Source organism: Phalacrocorax carbo, chromosome 2, assembly GCF_963921805.1.
Source record: "Phalacrocorax carbo chromosome 2, bPhaCar2.1, whole genome shotgun sequence".
Lineage (NCBI taxonomy): Eukaryota > Metazoa > Chordata > Aves > Suliformes > Phalacrocoracidae > Phalacrocorax > Phalacrocorax carbo.
In genome coordinates, this window is record NC_087514.1 from 66,582,948 (window position 1) to 66,600,948 (window position 18,001).

At 41.5% G+C, this 18,001-nt stretch overlaps 2 protein-coding genes across 3 annotated transcripts in view; both read left to right on the plus strand.

Moving 5' to 3' along the window:
* PARD6G (par-6 family cell polarity regulator gamma) overlaps positions 1-7,303 on the plus strand; it is a 71,771-nt gene extending 64,468 nt beyond the window's left edge. Inside the window, exon 3 of the mRNA XM_064443150.1 lies at positions 4,473-7,303. Coding sequence (XP_064299220.1) covers positions 4,473-5,332 — 860 coding nt within the window. The 3' untranslated portion in view covers positions 5,333-7,303. The remainder of the gene's footprint in view (positions 1-4,472) is intronic.
* Positions 7,304-9,666: 2,363 nt separating this feature from the next.
* On the plus strand, positions 9,667-16,909 carry BLOC1S4 (biogenesis of lysosomal organelles complex 1 subunit 4). Of its 2 annotated transcripts, XR_010371526.1 has the most exons (6): positions 9,667-9,942; positions 10,304-10,375; positions 11,355-11,456; positions 12,183-12,317; positions 14,086-14,182; positions 15,927-16,909. XR_010371526.1 is itself a non-coding variant. In XM_064443151.1 (5 exons), the coding sequence occupies exons 1-5, from the start codon at positions 9,730-9,732 to the stop codon at positions 16,023-16,025; spliced, it is 621 nt and encodes a 206-aa protein (XP_064299221.1). In that variant the 5' UTR covers positions 9,672-9,729; the 3' UTR covers positions 16,026-16,909. The 2 variants fall into 2 exon arrangements, 1 of the variants encoding a protein (XP_064299221.1); XM_064443151.1 differs by lacking the exon at positions 14,086-14,182 and having other exon boundaries at positions 9,672-9,942.
* The last annotated feature ends 1,092 nt before the right edge of the window (positions 16,910-18,001 follow it).

The following is an 18,001-nucleotide window of genomic DNA, read 5'->3' on the forward strand; positions in this document are numbered from 1 at the left end:
GGAAAATAAGCACATATTAACAGAAAGGATGCAGCCAAAATACTTACGGTTTCATGTAACTCATTGCCAGGTAGTAAAATGTTTCTTAAAATGTACTGGAAGAGTGGGGGAGAAGAGTTGTAATCATATTCAGTGCCTACAGACAAGTTGGAGGTGTTTTTTGTGTAGCTTTGGGTTGCGGTTTCATGTAGGACAGAACTAGAAAGCTGAGGATGCCTTCTCCAACTGTGGTAAATGTTGTTCTTAGCTTCTTTTTACAGGAACAGTATTTTCAGTAGCAAGCAAATTACGGGCAGAAGTAAAATTCAGGTCTAAGTCTTCCGTAGTTTAGCGGTTATCCAGGTTTATCCATCGAGCTCATAGTACATCTTAATCTGAAAGCGCTACATCTTGTACGTGAAAATGCTCCATGTAATTTGCCCCATAAGAAATAGGGGTCACATTCAGTACCTTAAAAGGCTAATTCTCCCTCTGTCACCTGCAGGTAACATTTCACTTGAGCCTCGTTCAAGACATAGGAAAACATGACACCCTATAAAATATGAGGCGCTTGATGGCACTTCTGCCAATATGCATGCAGATTTCTGTAGACTTTTTGCTCTGCAGAAGGAGAACTTGATATTGCAACAAATGAAACATTAACAATGAGCTCTGTCTGGTTCCATATGGCATTATACTGGTCTTCACTAGACCTGGCATCAGGCACGGTCTGTTCCATTAGCTAAAGTGGCATTCCTGCTTGCAATCCTATATGGTGAGAAACTCAAAACCTAAGAACAAGTTACTGACCTTCATTAAAAGTGCATCGTTTTAAATTATATGATACAGTTTTCATTTCAGCCTGACACGAGCCAGCTGAACAGTATATTACTGGAAGTAGGCAATAATGCCACTGTTTGACCACCCCATAGTTGATAAACTGGAGTGATGTTGGCTGACTTCTGGTTGCCTTGTGAGGAAGGAAATCTTTTTTTCATTGTATTAGGAATCAATGACTTTCTGCTGCTACAGCAACAGCTGATGTTACACTTCAGTAGAGGTACTTTGCTTTACTCCTGCAGCAAGAGTAGTGACTCTGAATAACTGGGAGGGCGTGTATGGCCATTTTGTTCTGGGTTTGTTTTTTTTTAAATTTTTTATTTTAAGGCAAAGTCCCAAGCAAGCGTAACTGCCAGTGAACAGGTCATCTTGAACACAAATAGTGAAATAATCTCTGTATTGTCAAGGAGCATGTATTCTGTACTTTAACTTTTTCTAGAAAATACAATTAATTTTTTGTGGTGTTTTTTTTTGTCGAAGCTCTTCAAATTAGCTCTCATTTCTCCAATTTATAATAGGTTTGAACAGTTTTACCTGTTAAAATTGGGACTTCATCCTTCTCCTATTTAATTCTGTTTAGGGTCAGAGTTGGAAACTAATGCCTGACACTGTTTTAAAAACAAAAAATCCAGTCATCAACAGGACATGGGCTTCATTTTTTCATATGCTCCAGCCCTGAAATAGTAGGTCCAAGAATGGTCAGTGGTCCAACACTGAAAGTAGTCTATATTACTTGTAATGAAATCCCTGCTTCTGCCTGGTTCATGTCTGGAGAAAAAGATAGCATTTTTGTGGTAAGCTGGGCTTTTTGTTATTAAAGAAGGTGGTTGTTTTGAAGCTGCTCAGAGGTTAGGAATGCTGGCAGTCAGCTGGGGAGACGGATTAGTGGGCTGAGCGCAGGTGAGGAGGTCACAGGCACAAAACAACCACTTCTTTTGTGCCATTGCCCTGGTGGTGGTTCAGCTAAAGGAAGCTGCTTAAGAAATGACCTCTACGTATCAGGAGGACCGTCGTACTTCTGTGGCATTACTACCTGATCATCACGACCTTGCATGTTGTGAGAATTAACTCTCTGGGTTGTTGTTAATTTATGGGGAAGAAAACAGTGTTGCCAACAAATATTCCTGGGTGAATTATTTGGTAAAAGCTTTTGTGGGTCTGCTTTAAAGTAATTCAGTATTAATACACTAACAGAGAGAGGGAGAGAATTGTTACCTGGGTGCTTTCGGGGAATAGATGGGTAACTAGGGCATGCATTTCATTTTACCTGCAGTGCAGTGGACTGCAATTGTCAACCTAATTTTCTGAGTCTTTAAGGGATACAGCTTTTGTTTTGACTTGGATTTGCCAATACTGCAAGAGACAGTCTTAAACTCATAAACTCACATGTAATTTCAATTGCCATCTTAAACTGAAATTTTGGACTAAATTTTATCTTGGGCTTTAAGGTACAGTGCTACTGTTCTACAAGTGTAGAAGTATATTCAAGTGAGGAAGAATTTTAATTCTAAATTAAAGTTGTTTTCATAGGACTGTTGCAGAAATTTATCTGAGTTGTGAGGGTGAGCAGGGCGCAGTGTTTGAGACTGTGGTGATGAAAGACATCTCTTGTGGACCCATACTTTACAAGGAAAAAATATTTGTTCCCAACCTTCGAAATGATCCATCAAAACTTAAAGTCTAGGTGAATGCAGATGATGGTGATTCTGTTGGTGAAAGAGGAATAATACCTGGCTTTGGCTGTCACAGGTGTCTTGTGCATTCAAAAGACTAGACACTGAACTCGCTCTGCCCACCAGGTGGACTTGAGAATGAGCCATCTCCATGCAGGCACTGTCTTGGCTGTGAATACGCTGCCAGGAACCAGTTGAGAGCTTCTCGTGTTTGGGTAATCTTAAGGACTTCTAGTCCTGTCTCTCACCAGTCTAAATAACAAAGTGGGGCCTGTGCAGTTGGTGTGGCTCTGAATAGACTGGGAGGAGAGACAAGAGGCAAATGTGAAGTTAAACATGCCAAACTTGTCCAAGGAGTATCTTTATTTCACAGAAGCTTTTCCTTCAGGATGACCTTCGAGATGCCTTGTGATGCCCTTCAGTGTTAGTACAGCCAGTGTAGATAAGTTATAGGAGAATGCAGAAATAGTCTTTCTGAAGTCTTCAGATTATTTCTTTCCAGCCCAAAGGACTATGTTGGATCACAGAATAATTTAGGCTAGAAGAGACCTCTGGAGGCCAGCTAATCCAATACCCTTCTCCAAGCAGACTCAGATCAGGTTGCTGCTTAGCACTTTTCTTAGTGTCCTTTGAGTTGTGTAACTTTGTCACTTAACTGAAGTGTGTCAATAATATGCCTTGAAAACTGACTCAAAAATGAGACCTTGCAAGAAATAAAAATGTAATTATAAGCTTTTTACTAACACTTTTTTTCAATGTTTATCAAGTAGAGGTATTGTCTTATTTTCTCAAATATGAATACGCAGGGTTGATTTGTTGGAGGTAAAATTTTCTTAATGGCAGTCCTATAATTGTGCTTTTGTGTTTTACTGCTCGTCTTCAACAGTAGAATAAACTTAAAGTCTGTTAGTTTGAGAAGTGTTAGCATGCTTAAACTACGGGTCAAATAATTTTCCAGCTAGTGCATGCTTCATGTTTAAAACATGTGCAGTATTTTTAATGTGAAATTCAGTGATGTATTTTGTACATTAACAACTTCATGACTAAGTGGGGTTTTTTTATGCAAAGCACAACATGAACTTCTTATATGGAATAACTTGTATTATTACTTGGCTGATTTAAAGTTGATCACTTTGCACATGCCCTTGAGATACCACTACAGAGACAGAAATACTTGAACAAGTCCTTAAACAGTAGACCCTACAAAGGCTGCTTTCCTATGGATCTTCCTCTCAAGGGCAGGAGTGCATGTCTGAGTCCTGCCTCTTCTGTGATCCTTAGCATATGGACTAGGCAGCAGAGCAGTTTCTTTCTCCCTGTTCTCTTTCTACCAGGCTGCTTGCTTATACAGAACTTTTTTTGTGCTTGGGGCTTTTAGCACTTTTTATTGCTGTCAAGTTCAGCTGAAATGAAGTAAAATATTCCAAAGAGAGAAAGATGCATGTTAACATAAAATTCCTTACTTAAAAAGGCTAGGCTAAAAAACGCATATCCAACTACTCTCTCACACCTGCTTTCATGTTTATACCTAAGGTCTGCTATCAGTTAAGGCTGTGTATTGGATATTAAAATAGTCCCCTGTTCAGACTTTTAGGTTAGGAATGTGTTAGGTACACTCCTTGCCCACTTGAGATGTATGTGTAAAATTACAGTCCAACTCTGAAAATATGGTCTCACATCTGAGATGGAATATCAGGCCTGCAGCTGCAAGTAATTGCATCCTGCACAGCTGACAACAGGAGTTTGAGAATCAGAAGTCTTTTTCCTTCAAACTACAGAAGAAATAGAGGTAGTCATTGAAAACAACTTATGCTGGATGATGGACATAAATGAAACAATGCTTAGAGTAAGCAGAAGAATTAATTTGATTTTTTTCTGTATTAGGAGTGTGTCTTCACTGAGCCAGATTGAGGAGGAAAATGCCCTGTAGATTGAATTATTCTCTGGTTGATTGATATATTGGTACTGTTTCTCTTTCAGATGAAGTGGACTACAGTAATTTTGGGACCAACACACTATCGAGGAAGAAGAAGGCTCTGGTGACACTCCGCAATGACAACCTTCGCCGGCGTCCCCACATTAACATTAGCATGCCTCATGATTTTAGACCAGTGTCTTCCATAATCGATGTGGACATTCTTCCTGAAACACACAGGAGAGTGAGGCTGTATCGACATGGGTGTGAGAAACCCTTAGGATTTTACATTCGCGATGGCACCAGTGTAAGGGTTACTCCTCATGGACTAGAAAAAGTACCTGGTATCTTCATCTCTCGTATGGTTCCTGGAGGCTTAGCTGAGAGCACGGGCTTGCTGGCTGTGAATGATGAAGTCCTGGAAGTTAATGGCATTGAAGTAGCAGGAAAGACTCTTGACCAAGTCACAGACATGATGATTGCCAACAGCCATAATCTTATCATCACGGTCAAGCCAGCAAACCAGAGGAACAATATAATTCGAAGCAGTAGGATGTCTGGTAGCTCTGGCCAGTCTACAGACAGCACTGCGAGTCACCATAGCTTGCCTACATCCCACATGCTCCAGAACTTCCACCCTGATGAAATGGAGAGTGATGAAGAGGCTGACATTGTCATTGAGGGCGGCCTGGAGCCACAGCACATTCCTAAACTGCACAGCCTTACTTCCAGTAGCCTCTCTCGAATCAATGGCAGCAGCGTTAGCCACAGACTTCAAAGGGACCTGGTGCTCAACAACAACTCTGGCCGAGAAAGCAACGGCAACATCCACAAATTACTGAGTTCCTTAAAAACTGATCCCCGACACAGTCTGGTTATCCCCAGAGGAGGTATTGAGGAGGATGGAACAGTCATTACACTTTAGTAGCAATTCCCGCAACTCTCCTTTCAGTCTTAAGTGCCAATTGGGACAATTGACTCTTGCAACATGTTATGCACAAAACAGAGAGCCAATACTCTCATAGACCTCATGGGTGCAGAAAATTGTTGCTTTCTAGGAAACGTGGCATCTGGAGTTAGACATAGAACTGTCATGCAGTGCAAAATCTGTCAGGAGAAAGCCAGAGTGTAATACCTGGTTTATGTCCCAGCCCTAAAGTGAGAACACAAATTTGTTTTAGTTGGTATAAATCTAAGCGAGTCTTACAGTTTACAGATGGCAGTGCCACATACTTGGGTTTGAATGCATGGGTGGATGTATTTATACATGCATGCATATGAATTAGATTTTAATAGTAACAGACATGTCTGAAGTGGAATCTGGTTTTCTTCCAATACCAGTTTCAAGAGAGTGCTTCTTGATAGCCATCCGATCTTCTACCATTGCAAATGGACCTTCCACTGACTTGTTTACACCATATTTACAACCTTATGTCTAATCCAGACAAGCTCTTTAAAAGTAGCGGTTTCCTACTGGTGGTAACAATGTTAGGGAGATGCTGCAAATATATTTTCCAAATGAAATTTTTTTTTTTTAAAGCCTAGAGAGGCGATGGTGGAGATGTTGCTGTTATTGCTGTGAGACCAGCCCCATCTGCTGGTCAGAGGCAGGCCTGCCTGCAGCACAGAAGGGGAAAGGAAAAAGCTGATAAGGGCTTAAAACTAGGTTCAGCACCATTATGTATAATGTATTCTTTTTCGATATTTATTAGATATTACCTCTTTTTCAAATTTTCTTTTTCCTATCATCTCTGTTTTTTTCAATATCATGGTTCATGTGAATTTTAGGGATGCAAGTGAGAAGGCAACAAAAGTGGAAGAGTGTGCTAGGACTATCCCCCTCACCTCAGAGCTGACACAGGTCCTTGCTGTACCTTTGGGGCAATCTAAATCCACAAGGTCTTTCCTTACATAAGATTGGCAAAGTGCTATGCAGAGGAGGGATTTTAACTGACTGACAAACCTAACTTAGGATATTTCTGTTATTTTTTGGACTCCTCTAGTGGTCATAAAGCTTAATGCCAACACAGGACTTCTAGAAACTTAAAATATACTGGATGTTTGCGACAGTCAGGCATCTTTACTGGATGCCTTACTGGATGGGTAACCAGTGACTGCTGAGTTGATAACTGTCTGCTTCTGAAAATGCCATGAATTTATGAAAGTGGTCTAACCTAAGATATTTTGTTATGTCTTGATCAGTGTAAGGAACAAATCATAAATGTTTTACAATGTATTTTTCTACTTTTAGCTTGTGTCATTTTCCTTTTTGTTTTAACTTTGTAGTATATTAAAGCTTTTTTATATGGTGGAATAGACATTTCTTAAATATTGTATGGATATGGAAATACAGAAGTCTCGGTTTGAAAAAATTACATTCCATTTTGGAATCTGTAATGGCTGGACAAAGGATGTGCGGACTAATTCACTGTCGCTAATTTAGAATACCTGTGGAACAACCAGTCTTCTGCTCATCATTAAATATGTTTGGGACATTGAATTTAGTTTATTTCTTTTAGATTTGTTTTTAAAGTTTACTTTAAATTTTTTTCACTTACTCTAATTAAACCTCTTCTAGGAATCACAGCAGTTATAGAGCTGTACTCTATTTTTCCTAGCACAGTAAGAATAGAACATTGATCCTGTTCGTCTTAAAACTGTGTTTGTACTTTTACCAAAGGTTTTCACTTTTTAAAAAAAATCTAATTATTGGTGCAGTAAAAAAAAATGGATAGCTGGATGTGCTTCAGTCAATCAGACCATCTTATCAGCAAAACTTTGTCACACCTTAAGTAAGACTAATGAATAAGTGGATTTGTCTGGCTGAAGTTACTCATTTTACCTTATTTAATGGATGAAAATGTGACCTGTCTGCAATAAAATGTGCACTGTCTTACTTCTGTGCTATATCCTTTCCCCTACACTCAAGCACATCTGTCTGTAGAAGTATCTCCCTTCCCAGTGGAAACAAGATAACCTGGTTTTGATGATTCTTCAAATACATAACCATTTTAGTAATGCTTTTCTCTCTGCTGGTACAGGCTTTGATTCCTCCGGTTGTTGTTACTGATACCAAGTTTCTCTCTATAGTGTTTTTTCCCAGTACTGCTTTTCCCAAAGCGTACTATACTTGGTTCCCATGGGAATCTGTGTAAGTTTGCTACGCTTCTCATAGCACGGCTTGCTTCAAACCTCATGGCTGTGAGGACTTGGAGTAGGTAGTTCTGGCTCCTCAGAAAAAGCCCACGTGACCTCTGGCTTAGTGATATGCTGCCATGCTGCACACCTTTACCTAGAGCCTGCTCCGCAGCTGTCCCAATAAATTGTGTTAGTACAAACTATCCAAACTCCTCCAGCTAATTTATCCCAGGACCTAGGAAACATAAGTTGCATTTCCTTAGAGTTCAGTTACAAGCTGAGAATAGCAAAATATTGACGCATGAGTTCTGGAGGTAACAATGTGGGATATAACTTCTAAGGCTTGCAAACATTTTGTGCTCATTTGCATTAACTAGGCTCACCAGGCATGTGCGGGATAGCCAGGGGATCAGGCCCAGCCTGTGTGGGTTCATGAAAGGCAGGTCGTGCCTGACCCCCCTGATCTCCTTCTATGACAGGGTGACCTGCCTAGTCGATGAGGGAAGAGCTGTAGATGTTGTCTACCTAGACTTCAGTAAAGCCTTTGACACTGTCTCCTATAGCATCCTCCTAGAGAGGCTGGCGGCTCAGGGCTTGGATGGGTGCACTCTTTGCTGCATAAAAAACTGCCTGGATGGCCAAAGCCCAGAGAGCTGTGGTGAGCGGAGCTAAATCCAGCTGGCGGCCGGTCACGAGTGGGACTCCCCAGGGCTCAGTGTTGGGGCCAGTCTTGTTTAATATCTATCAATGATCTGGATGAGGGGATTGAGTGCACCCTCAGTAAGTTTGCAGGCAATACCAAGTTGTGAGGGGGGAGTGTTGATCTGCTCGAGGGTAGGAAGGCTCTGCAGAGGGACCTGGACAGGCTGGATTGATGGGCTGAGGCCGACTGTACGAGGTTTAACAAGGCCAAGGGCTGCGTCCTGCACTTGGTTCTCAACAACCCCATGCAACGCTCCAGGCGTGGGGAAGAGTGGCTGGAGAGCTGCCTGGCGGAGAAGGACCTGGGGGTGCTGGCTGACAGCCAGCTGAACATGAGCCAGCAGTGTGCCCAGGGGGCCAAGAAGGCCAACAGCGTCCTGGCTTGTATCAGGAATAGTGTGGCCAGCAGGAGCAGGGAGGTGATCGTGCCCCTGTACTCGGCACTGGTGAGGCCGTACCTCGAATGCTGTGTTCAGTTTTGTGCCCCTCACTACAAGCAGGACATTGAGTTGCTGGAGCGTGTCCAGAGAAGGGCAACGAAGCTGTTGAAGGGTCTGGAGCACAAGTCTTATGAGGAGCGGCTGAGGGAGCTGGAGTTGTTTAGCCTGGAGGAGGCTGAGGGGAGGAGACCTTATCGCTCTCTGCAACTACCTGAAAGGAGGTTGTAGTGAGATGGGTGTTGGTCTCTTCTGCCAAGTGAGAAGTGATAGGACGAGAGGAAATGGCCTCAAGCTGTGCCAGGGGAGGTTTAGATTGGATATTAGGAAGAATGTCTACTGAAAGGGTGGTCAGGCGTTGGAACAGGCTGCCCAGGGAGATGGTGGAGTCTCCATCCCTGGAGGTGTTAAAAAAATATGTAGACATGGCACTTCAGGGCATGGTTTAGGAGGCATGGGGGTGTTGGGTTGACGGTTGGGCTTGATGATCCTAGAGGTCTTTTCCAACCTTAATGATTCTATGGTTCTATTCTATGATTCTGTAAACTAGAGGAAAAAAATCTTCTATTTTTGCACGCACCATATTGGTTACTGATGAAGGTGTATTATATTAGTTGTCTTTTTAAAGATGAACCCGTTTCCCAGTTCAGCCTCTGTGCTGAAACGAGACTGAGTGGCTGAGGTCGTGGCCCCCTCCCCTGTGATGTTAAACTGTTGAACGGGGGTTTAACAGCGGGTGTCTGAAGGAACCGCGGCACGTTAGTCCTCTTTGGAGGACAGGTGCTCCATAGAGATTCTGGCAAAAGGAGCCACCTCTCCGCCCTTGACGCTGCCAGCGCAGTGTAGGGACCGGCCCGGAGGCGGGGGGGGCTGCTCGGCGGCGGCAGCCGGCCCGCGGCACCGGCGGGAGGCGGGCCCGCTGACCGGAGCGGCCGTCGTCCCCGCCCATCGCGGCCGCGCCTGCGCCGGCCCGGCTCCGCTCACGTGGGCGGTGGCACCGCCTGGGGCGGGGCGGGGTAGCCCCGTGGCGGTGGCGGGCAGCAGCATGGCGGCGGCCGCGGGAGCGGGGGAGAGGGAGGCAGCCGGCCCGCCGGGCGCGTGCCCCGGCGCGGACAGCGGGAACGTCTCCCACAGCCACAGCAGCGCTTCCGGCCTCGGGGAGCCGGAGGACGAGGACGCCTCGGAGGCGTCGCTCAGCGCCGCCGCCGCCGCCTATTCCGCGTGCATGCTCGCCGACCGCAGCCTCTTCAGCGAGCAGGTGAGGGGCCGGGGGGCGCGGGCGGGGGGCCTCCGCACCGCCCCCGCGGCCGGGCTCCCCGGGGAGAGGGAGCAACGGCCGGCCTTTCCCCACAGAGCGGGCCGGCCGTGCCGCCGGCAGTGCCGGGAGCGGGTGGGACGGGGAAGGGGGGTGTCGGCGGAGCGGGGGCGGCGCGGCGGAGCTGTGCGGGAGGCGAGGTACGGCCGCCGGTGTGTCTGGTCGGCTGGCGTAACGCGGCCCAGAGGGGGCAAGGCTGCGGGATTCCTCTTAAGGTGGCGTTGGTCTGGCTGGTGTCTGTACTCGGGGGAGTCCGGGGGCGTTTTGTGTTCTCAGGTACCTTTAAAGGATTCCTGTTTTGCAGATAGACAGCTTAGACAAGAGCCTAGAAGATTTGCTGACCAGAGTGGATGAATTTGTGGGAATGCTGGATATGGTATGTGTAACTTGCATGTAGTTGTGCTTTTGAATTCAGAATATAGTTTATTACGTACTCTGGCTCGTTTAAAAATTCAAGACGCAAAGCAGCCTTTGGTCTAGGCAGGCACGTTCTGACACGAAAAGGCACTTGATAATTAGAAAACTTATGGATGAAAACTACTGAACTTTCATGTTGGAGCAAAATGTGCCCGTATAACGGCATATTTACATCGTTCTGTTTGTATATTTGTCCATGTACATACGTGAAATCCAATTTTGAATGGCATAAAGATAGGCGCTTTAAAGGACGACGCAATATTCTACTTCTCCTTTAAAATACGTAGAGACATCCTCTCTGAGTTTTGTAATCAGAGTAGCTGCCAGAGTTGCCAAACGTCCAAAGCTGGATTTGTCTTGAGGGGACCCTTTCTTACCCTTTCTTCAGAAAGGCAGCTTTGTTTTCACTTTTGCGTGGGAGGAGACAGGAAACTCAATGGAAAGGTTCTGTAACGTGACACTGGTATATAGGCTGCCTTTTAAAGCATAGCACGTGTGTTTCTCCTGCACTAATCTAAGGGGAACTTTACTGTATTTGTTTTTGAACCGATTAAAAAAAAATTCTGTGGCCTGGCTTTTTTTCTTACTTAGCAAAATTGAAGAAATGTACAGGTAGTAAAATTTAAGTAATAATTTTAGTTTCATGCATTTGATTCTTCAGTGTGTCTTGGGAAATGTTCCATGTCTTAGTTCCGATAAGGCAGCCTATTTTTAATATAATTATAAAGGTAAATGTTTGTCTATGCAAAATAAATTTTGTTTAAAGACACTTGCTAAACTGTACAAAGAAGCTAGCTTATTAGCTTTAATCTAGTATTTTTAAACTATGAGTTTTACTCTGTTAATTGGAGCACAGTTCTAGTTTCCAGAATAAAACCTACTACTTAATATTTTGGTTTATTTGTTGACTTTTGTATTATTCCTTTGAATCGTTTTAGATTCGAAGTGATTCCTCTCAAGTTGTCAATGAAAGTATACCTCAAATTTACACAAAAGCTACAGAAATGAGACAGATCTACAGGAAGATTGACAAACTAGAGGTATGTATTTGAGATATTCTAGATGTGTTCCGTTTGTCAATAGGGGGAAGAATCAATCATATGCTGTAATTTCATGTCGTGTGCGTGTGCGTGCACGTGAAGTGGGTTCAGATCCGGTTTGCTCTCTATGTTCAGTCTGGGTTCAATACTTCAGGATTAATGAAGAGAACACAAATTGTTAAGAATTTCTGGAGACTATGGGGCGTTCTAAAACAAAATGCCTTTTATAAAAATGCTATTTACTGCTGGAAGCAAGGCAGCCATCTTTCTTTTTTCAGAAAGTAATAACACAGCTTTTTCTTCTTTTTTTTTTTTTTCTTTATTTGTTCTTTTTTTTTTATAGTATCTTTCAAAGTTATTGTCCTGGGAGCTATTTGGAGGCTAGTAGAATGAGAGGTCTGTTGATCCCTGGTAAAGCTTTGAAACTGTGATTCAGATCCCTGGTCCCACTTTTAACAGAAAGGCGGATAGAAGTCTAAATTCTGAGAAGTCTGTATTAGTTACTTGAGAGGCAAATAGGAAAAGGATTTAACCTGTTTTTTGAGCCTTTTAAGTATCTCGAGGAATTTTTATCAATCAAATGGACTTGTAGGTGGAAGGGAAATAGAGCGTGGAATTTTTGACTCTCATTTAAGTAATGGAACTTTCACCGCTGTTGTGCAATACATAATCCTGCTCTAATCTGTTAGTGAAAAAGTTGGATTTCTTTTGGTGTTTTCACACTAGGCTTTTGTGAAGATGATTGGAAATAGTGTAGCTGGACTGGAAGAACGGGTCATAAAGGCAGAAACAGACCTTGGAGCTTTTCCAAGCACTTTCAAGAAAATCTTGAACACAATCAGCATACCATCCTTCCTCAATGTAAGTAAGCTATTGTTATCATGTGACCAGCTTAGTTGCTCTGCTTGCCAGGGTGGGTGATTAAAAATAATAGTAAGTTTTTTGCACATATGTCTGAATTTAACTGTAAAACTTTCATATACTGCTATTAGGATTTTTGCAAAGTTCTCAGGCTTCACAAAAAAAACCAACAACTTTTAAAAAATCACAAATTCTTACAAGGATTTGTGTAACTTTCCAAAATAAGGCTGAACACATGAAGAAGGGAATGTGAAGAGCTCAAACAAGCGCATAATGAATAAGTCATTATATTAAAGTACCCCGATCTCTGATGGTATGCAAAGCAAGTAGGAAGAGCCTGTACAGACAAAATGGTTAAAGGATCATACTGCATTAAGAATACCACTGTAGAAATGTTACCAAAAAAGGAAATGAAAGCTACACTGCACAATTTTTTTTTTTTAAAAAAAGGTTATTTTTACTGAATCCACACAGTTCAGTAATCATATAAGCATTTTGTTAAACTTCTTAAGAGTGCGGTTTTCTCTGCCTTTCCTCATTACTACTTGTGGACTGTTTCTCTACAGAAGACTTGAAGTACTCTCTCTAGTTTGTAACCAAGAGATGCCATACCTAGCCTTAAATGCTGGCACTATGCCCTAGTTTTAAAATAACCTTCTAGTTTAACAAAAAATAAAAATTCTTCTCTTTTTAATCTTCTGAAGCACCTGATGCTTCTTGGCATCACCTGCCAGTGCACCATTTATAAGTACTCCTCCTTACGTCATATTGTCTTTTCTTTATCTTTTCCTATATTCTTCCTGTACTAGCTCAGGTTTCTGTACTGGTGAGAATGCTCAAATTTGCAGAGGGGTAGAGGAAGGTGGCTGTGGCTGTTGAAGTATTTGTGTTCCTACATATTGCAAGCACATGTGGCAGCAGAGAAAAATGGTTGTAAAAAGAATGTGTGTTGTCTTTGTAAGACTCAGTTCAGGAAACCTGTTCTTCGCTGCTATTTCCTGTGCAGTCTCTAAGTTAGTTAACTTCCCATTCTGTCATTTTCTTTAGTGTTGAAGTTTAGAGTGATGTCATTTTTTTCTTAAATAGCAGCTTTGTGTTGCGTTTGTTGTTTTTTTTTTATGGGCCAATTGCAAAACCAAACAACTGCTGCAGTTGTATTGAAGAATATTCAACGGTATTTTCCATTTTGTTCCTAAAAACAGGTGTCAACCACAGAATTATAATCTTCAACTTAAAAGTCTGAAAGTTCTAATAAAGTGGTTTTTCAGTGTTGCGTGGGAACACTTTGTAAGCTTCGCAGTTTTTCCACAATTAATAAGGTGGAAAGTCTCTGAAAGTGTCAGCAAGCTGAACTTGGCATGTCCAGTGGTTTCTTGGTTTGAGTATGGATAGCAATAAAATCAACCCTCAGAACTTAGTGGTATTAATGGATTAACTAAAAGGCAGGTGACTGTTTCGCAGTGGTACTGAGAGCATTGCATAGTAAAATATCTATTTTCACTAGTAAACACAATCATGTGTGAATGAAAATGCCTGTGGAGATTTCTCCTCATGTCTAACAATTAGCTCACTTGATATATCAACCCTTTAGAAAAGAAGGCCTATACCAGTATCATGATTTTCTCTGTAGCTGTAGTTCACATTTTCCCGCTACAATTTTAATTTAGTCAAGTCCCCTCACTCTCTTCCCATTTAAATGTAACTGTTTCTTTACCCAAGAGACATATTTTGTATTTCTTAAGTTGTGTATTTGTAATCTCACTTTCAGATTTTGCCCCAAGTTCTTCCCTTGTGAATACCAGGCAGTGTAAAGTACAGTACTGTAAGACTTCTAATATCACTAAGGATGTAGACTCTCTCAAAAGGTAAAAATAACTGCTAAGCAGCTGCAAAAATAACTATTCATAAATATGTACTTAGGCAACTGTGGGTACTGTCCCTGCCTATGAATTTCCTCACTGGATCGAAATTGTTCCCTTCTTGCACATATGCAAATATAGTGCCTCTTAAATCAGTGTCAGGAGTTGCAGAATACCTGTGACCTCAGTTTCCCTTTCTTGCAAGGTGTTTTCTCATACGGCAGTACAGGATAAGAAATTGTTTTTAAAAACAGAACTTTGATTTCAAAGATTCTTTTTACATTTGGCAAAACTTCTGATACACAGAACACTGATAATATCCACTATTTATAGCTCAGATCTGTTTATATTTTTTAATTACAGCTCGAATGGCGAACCAAACTTATTTCAGAGAAATTAAGGGTATCGTAAAGTTAGAGGCAAATATAATTTAAATGTCATAAATCAGCAATTTTATATCTAACAGGACTATGTACTCAGTTCATGTGGAGTACAGGTGTACAGCTCAACCAAGTATTGGAAAATCTCCACTTAGCTCTTTTGTAGGTATGCTTAATGATACCCTCATTTTGGTACTGTAAAAGCATTCTAAACTCCAAGTATACTAATGAGTTTTGGTATGCTTTTAACTTTATTATTGGTGAAGACTCTAATTTCCTCATCCCAGACAGGCAAAAAAGTACCTGAAGAGCTCTGCAGACAAACTGACTGAGAGCTCTGCAAAATAGTTTGTCAATAGTATTATCTATCAATAGTATTATCTGTCACTGTGAGGGTGCCAGAGCAGTGGCACAGGCTGCCCAGGGAGGCTGTGGAGTCTCCTTCCCTGGAGACATTCAAAACCCACCTGGATGCGTCCCTGTGCCCCCTGCTCTGGGTGTCCCTTCTCAAGCAGGGGGGTTGGACAGGATGATCTCCAGAGGTCCCTTCCAAGCCCTGCCTTTCTGTGATTCTGTGAAAATCTTTTCATGAGTCCAGAAAAAAAATTTAAATGAATAAAGTCTTGATTTCAAGCCTTCTGATTAAGATGATATGTTGAAAACCTATAGTGGGTGTGTGTTGCAGTGCAGCATTATTGGCTTGCAGGATTGCTGACACGATAGTCAGTTGTGGTCCTTGCTGTTGTCTCTTTGAACGGCCCATTTGGTATAGCAAACCAACATGCAGTTAATATTTAAAAGAAACATGAACACTTTCCCTTAAAAACAGTGTAACAGCTCTTTTCCAGTCCACTACCATATTGTTTTTAATGGTATGTCATAGTATATATATTCTAACGAATTTGTGGTGAAGAAAGAAGCTCAGCAGGAGGAGTAGCCTTCTCAAAAGAAGCATTTGCTAGGCATGTTTCCACATGAAGACTTTTTTAACTAAGTGAATGAGAACACAGGCTACGGTTAACTCAAGGGCCGGAGCAGGAAAGGTAAAGGTATGTGGCTTTGGAAGGATGAAGGTTACAATGACTATACCATCACCTGGAAAAGTTTATGCGTTTGGCTCCTGCAAAGCTGGTGTATCATACACTTTCCAGGACAGAATCTGTTCAGGTGATAGAATGGCAAAAGTGAAAGGCTGCTTTTCTTCACTAACATTAAGAATGTGTCAGACCCATCTGAGCTATGATTAAAAATTCACCTGACTAAAGAGATGTGCCTTTAAAACTTTTCTTGTTTTGCATTTTAGCTTTGTACGCTTTGTTTTAAAACTTGCGTTTTTAAGAAGGCGAAAAATAAACTTATCTAATTTGCAGAAATCATCTTCCTCACGTCAACAACAGACCCTCTATGAACCTCCAGTCCTCTTCAAGACTGAAGACTATTTTCCATGTCTTAATGAAGCACCTTATTGATGATTTTTGCTTTGGGATTGATACGAATCAGCCAGAACAGACACAGCCAAGTGAACAAAAGAAATGCTAACCTCAAAATAGCTGCATTTCTGAGCATTACTGATGGCATATTGCCGAACTGATTCTCATTGTCTTCCTTCAGGCAGTATTTTCAGGTAATCTTTCTTTTGTGTACATTATTTCAAGTCTTCCTAAAAGACAGGATACACTTTCAGATTATAGTGGGGAAGTAACTTAGGGATACTTCTGCATTATAACTTTTTTTTTTATATAGGGAAATAATAGGAAACATACTTTTATATATAAATCTTTTAACACACAAATGTCTGTGCTGCAGCAAGTGTAAATAGCTGTACCACAAGGATGTTTGTTTTGGATTTTTTCTTTTTTTTTTTTCTAATGTACTGATTGAGGTGAAAGAAAAACTATGCATAAAACCATCTACTCCCAAGTTTTGGTCCCTGTGGTTTGTACAGAGAAATGCACCACATTGGGATGTACAAGTTGCAAGGGGAGGACTTGGAAGATCGGCGAGGAGTCAAGGACAAGGCTCAATGCATGTGATCTAGTCCCAGTTCACAAATCAAACGTCCTGCCCCAACCGATGATCGTCAGGTTACAGTGACCTGAGCTTCTAATTATTGCAGCATTGTGGTGTTTGGTGTGTTACCAGGTGGGCATGATATGTGTATATATATATAAAAAAAACCTGCTGTCAAAAGAAAAAGGTATCTAAGTTGAGGCAGGGACGTCCCTGGACTGAGCCTCGATCGGGTGCCTGACCAGACTGTCTGCTTTTCCCTTGCAACCCTCCATGCGGTAACTGGGGCTCCCCACGCTGATCGCAGTATGAATATATTATCAATAAACTAATAGCTGTCTAACTCCTGTTGTGGTCTTGCATTTCACCTGACAGTATTGAGCTGCACCATTGCTTCTGAGAACCTTCTTGCATACAACCTCATATAATACCTAGTGCGTGTTAATCATAAATCGTTGTGTTCCTCTGAATATCAGTTTTACTGCTGTTGTTTTACTGCCAATATACCTCACTACAAATATCTAAAATTCAAATTTCAGAGGAGTAAGGAATGCATTAGGGAAACAACAACATGTCTGCTGATTTTGTGTTGCAAGCACAGAAAAAGGTATGCAGTTGTAGAGCAAGGATTATATATTAATAGATAAAGCTTTGAAAACCATTATGGTCTTGTCTCTCAACAGCAGCAGGGACCAGGTTTTAAACAGTACCTGAAGCACTATGTAGTAAAAATAAAAGCAAAGATTGTGAAGTCAAAATTAGTAGGCTCCAAAAGCAGTTCTAATGTAGAACTTGCCTGAATTTTAACATAAAAGAGTCTAGAAAAATAACTACATGTAAAAATGCAGAAAAGAACAGACATTTGAATTTGAAGAAGGGCTTCCCCCCACCCTGCCCCGCCCCCCATACTTGCTTTCTTAAATATTTCACTATTTAGATGTTTCACTGTAGCAACAGTTGCATTTCCAAAAGGTGTGGTACCTTTCAGTTTGTGTGTAAGTAATCCTTGAAGGCTTATCGATCCTCAGTGAAATCTAGTGAGATGACATACCTATACCTTAGTGTAGCAACATAAGGCTACAGTCAAATACTCATAAACAAGCTAATGCTGATATTGCAAAAGTTAGAGTAACTTTAGAACAGCTTTCTAATTAAATGAATCAACTGCTTAAGTAACAGCTTCACCCTTTGCTGGTTCAAGCTAAAATGCAGTTATTTTTAAAGATATAATTTAAAATATCAAAATAATGAAGACCTCATCAAGCTTTACAGAGCTGAGTATTTGACACACAATATTGTTCATATTAATAAAAGAAAAAAATTCACATTCTGAAGTGGGCATTTGTGTTATACAGTTGTGTGGAAAATGTAAGTTATATCTTCAAAGCACCCCACAAAAATCATGCAGTTCCTATAACTAGTATAGTTCTATACT

What these genes read in the sequence shown, in the direction of transcription:
- BLOC1S4 (XM_064443151.1), top strand. Translation starts at nt 9,730, where the DNA reads ATGGCGGCGGCCGCGGGAGCGGGGGAGAGGGAGGCAGCCGGCCCGCCG. An exon ending in TTGTGGGAATGCTGGATATG is followed by an intron (nt 10,376 to 11,354) that starts GTATGTGTAACT and finishes GAATCGTTTTAG; the next exon opens with ATTCGAAGTGATTCCTCTCA. An exon ending in GCATACCATCCTTCCTCAAT is followed by an intron (nt 12,318 to 15,926) that starts GTAAGTAAGCTA and finishes TCTAATTTGCAG; the next exon opens with AAATCATCTTCCTCACGTCA.